The sequence below is a fragment of the Sinocyclocheilus anshuiensis genome, unplaced genomic scaffold (assembly GCF_001515605.1).
Source record: "Sinocyclocheilus anshuiensis isolate Anshui unplaced genomic scaffold, SAMN03320099.WGS_v1.1 scaffold670, whole genome shotgun sequence".
Taxonomy (NCBI): Eukaryota; Metazoa; Chordata; class Actinopteri; order Cypriniformes; family Cyprinidae; genus Sinocyclocheilus; species Sinocyclocheilus anshuiensis.
Window position 1 is genome coordinate 874,896 of NW_015546062.1, and position 3,190 is coordinate 878,085.

General features: G+C 38.5%; 1 protein-coding gene across 3 annotated transcripts in view; it reads right to left on the bottom strand.

Annotated features, from left to right (window-relative positions):
• LOC107699525 (engulfment and cell motility protein 1-like) overlaps nucleotides 1–3,190 on the bottom strand; it is a 16,855-nt gene that overhangs the window by 827 nt on the left and 12,838 nt on the right. For all 3 annotated transcript variants that reach the window (XM_016500813.1, XM_016500812.1, XM_016500814.1), the window contains one exon: nucleotides 521–598. In XM_016500813.1, coding sequence (XP_016356299.1) covers nucleotides 521–598 — 78 coding nt within the window. The remainder of the gene's footprint in view (nucleotides 1–520; nucleotides 599–3,190) is intronic.

The following is a 3,190-nucleotide window of genomic DNA, read 5'->3' on the forward strand; positions in this document are numbered from 1 at the left end:
AGAACCTGACACCTTGTAATTCTGGAGACTCCAGGTAGGTTGCAGTTCTGGAAAATGGTGGCGCTGGAGACTTGTTCACCTTAATTCCTAATTCTTTTGCAGTTAACATGCATCTTTTCTTCTCCACATGTTTTTGACTGACCCTGCTGACCAACTGAGCATTTTGCTGTCCAATGGTTATGCATTAACGTTGCAATTTCTAGTATTGCATTAGTTTTTAATATTTCTCATGCGCATTTAATAATTTTTGACTTTCAGTCTGAGTTAAATCTCTTTTTTTGGCTCATTTTATCTGTGAAGGTCTGCACACATCCAAAAACTTATTTTAAATGCAAAATTGTTTTTTGTGCGCTCTAAATACTTTCTTCTTTGCGAGACAAACATTTTCGCCACAAAACTCAGTTCGCGCGTGTGCAAAACGCACTTTTGCGTGCTAAAAATATGATCTTTCCGCGCAGAATTGTGGCAGAGATGTAATCCCATACTGGCCTTGTATATGCTGTGATATAGGCCTACTCACTTCATACTTGTCCGGAGCAATGAAGTTCAGATATTCATCAGAGTTATGAAGAATGGAAAAAGCCAGCTCCAGCAGCTCCTGAAAAGCAGACAAAGAATAATAATCTCCAAGCACAGAGTACCTGACCTCACTTCCTCTCCCACAACTCCCAGTTGAACTTTACTACAGGTGCCTTTGCACAACAGATGGCTTCTGTCACCGCTACAACCTCCTCCCAAAGTCACCCAGCTGGAGTGCCGAGTTTCCAACAAGGTCAATTTATAACTATAAAGTGCTGATACTGATCAAGTTTTTAAAATAGGCCTAAGTCTTAAGAGAGGAATATCCTTTCATTTATTACAAATTTATCGGCAAATGTGCATCTTTAACATGAATGACAATGACAAAAAAAACGTGTAAAAAAAAAAAAAGACAAAAAAGGCTAACGCATCGGCGGCTCGGATAAAAGCAATCTTTGAACATTATAATAAAAGTTATAGATGATGAAGAACGTTCAGCGGCGCCGTGGAGAGGAATGAACGCACACCTGGTGAGGGTTTATGAGCGCATTTGCTCCGTTTTTGATAGAATCTTTATTTTGAAACATGAAAGCACAGCTAACAATCTGATAAACTGTTTATTGACAGAAAAGTACAGTACAGGATGCATTTCAGTAAATATACATGGATTATTACAGTGCTGTGTGGATGAACAGTTATTTGTTTGTTTCACGCTCTGAAGATCAGATAGCAGCAGCAGCAGCTAGCGGCGCAGCTCACATCTTGTCTCCAGGATGCAGGCAGGTGAGGCAGCAGGTGATGCAGGGCTGAGGTGATGAGGTGAGGAGATGCTCCGAACAGTAGACCAATACAGAATGCACATAAATGGAATGATATAAAGCTGGAGGATGTAGATTCTGTTTTAGATTGTGGTGGAATGATATAAAGCTGGAGGATGTGGATTCTATTTTAGATTGTGATAGACCAGATATATTTTATAATTTATAGTCTTGTGTCTCCTGAAAGAATGTAGTGTAGAAAACACAAAATGTGAAATTTGGTCCAATTCGTTTATGCCATTTTGTATATTACTAAGAAAAACATAAAAATAAAACAATTCAATCAATAATCAAGAAAAGTGCTTATGGCACATAGTAAAAGAGGATTCTGGGGGTAATGTGTTTTATAAAGCCTGTTTTTGCAAAGGAAACTCAAAATGACACTTGTAGATGCAAAAAAATGACAATTTTACTAGCTTCACTTATAATGCAATAACTCCTGTTTAGAAGCTGTTTTTGGAAAGATTTTTTTTCTGGTACATTTTGTCATATAGTGGCATCAAACAAAGTAAGTTGCAGAGAGCTGGACCTAATAGAACCTGAATAACAGACTTTCAAAAAATATGTTTGTTTTTATGCCAAATTTAGGCAAAAATACCAAAAAACGCCCCAGAGCTTAAGGGGTTAAGTTGTGAATTATTTTGCTTTTCTTTATGGGTTTTTGAACCTTGTAATAGTGTCAACCCGTATGACATGAGTCCCAAACTGTCTGCCATTTCCTATTGCATGCTTCTAAAATAAAATGTTTTCCTTCTGATCTACTGAGTGCAATGTTTATATTTGGTTCTTTCATTTTAATTGATTCTTTGGCAATTTTGTCTGCTTCCTTGAACATGGCAGATCTGTCGTCAATACATAAACATACACACAGAATACATCAACAGCACTTTAGTCATACGTTACGTTGAACGTAATTGTGTGTGTGTGTGTTTAAATAAGCTACCTACAAGAGATTATCATATCATTACCTTATTGCCCACAGCTTACTTTGACTATAAACAATAACTCAGCTTTAACTATAAACATTCTTCTTTTTTGAAAGTTCAGAAAGACACCTGTTGACACGGATGGTCAGGGAACATTCATACAGAACACGTTTTTGCTTTAAATTTACTCCATTAGTCCTTTATCCACATCTAACCACTAGATGGCGTCAGTTTGACTTCATTGGCGTTGCTGGATTAATTGCTAATTGTTTTCAGCTGTTGATGTACCTGTTTGAGGCCACTGTTGTACCCTTGCATTGTTCTGTCTAGAGGTGGTTGTTGTAGTTGTTGTTGACTAGTTATCATCTTGAGTTGAAGCTAGTCTCTGCAACGTTTTTTTTTTCAGTAAAATCAGCCTGCCTTGCGTACTCTGAGTTTGGATCCACTACACCAGTGGTCGCCAACCCGTCGATCGCGATCGACTGGTAGATCGTTATCACGGTCCCAGTATATCCCGAAAAAAAAAAAAAGAAAAAAAAAAAGTAAAATAAGTACAAAAAATGCATTACATTCATGGGGTTATATTCATGTATCACTGAAGGGAACTGTCTTGAGAAAAGTTTCGATGGCAATGACATTTTCTTCTCTGTATAAAGCGCAACTCTGCTTTGTTTACAGCGGTAAACAAGGAAACGCTATAGTGCGGTAGGTTCATAAGCACCGTTGCCAAGTCCGCGGTTTTCCCGCGGAATAGGGCTACTTTAACACGGTTGCCGCGGGTTGTTATTCATGTCCGCGGGTTGAAGCGACCCCAATAACGTGATATTTAGTCCCTGGAATGTGAATTTTACTGGAAGATTCCCGCCGAAAAACGTGTATTTTACCCCCGGAATGCGATTTTTACAGGGGAACCCTCCTCGAAACGCG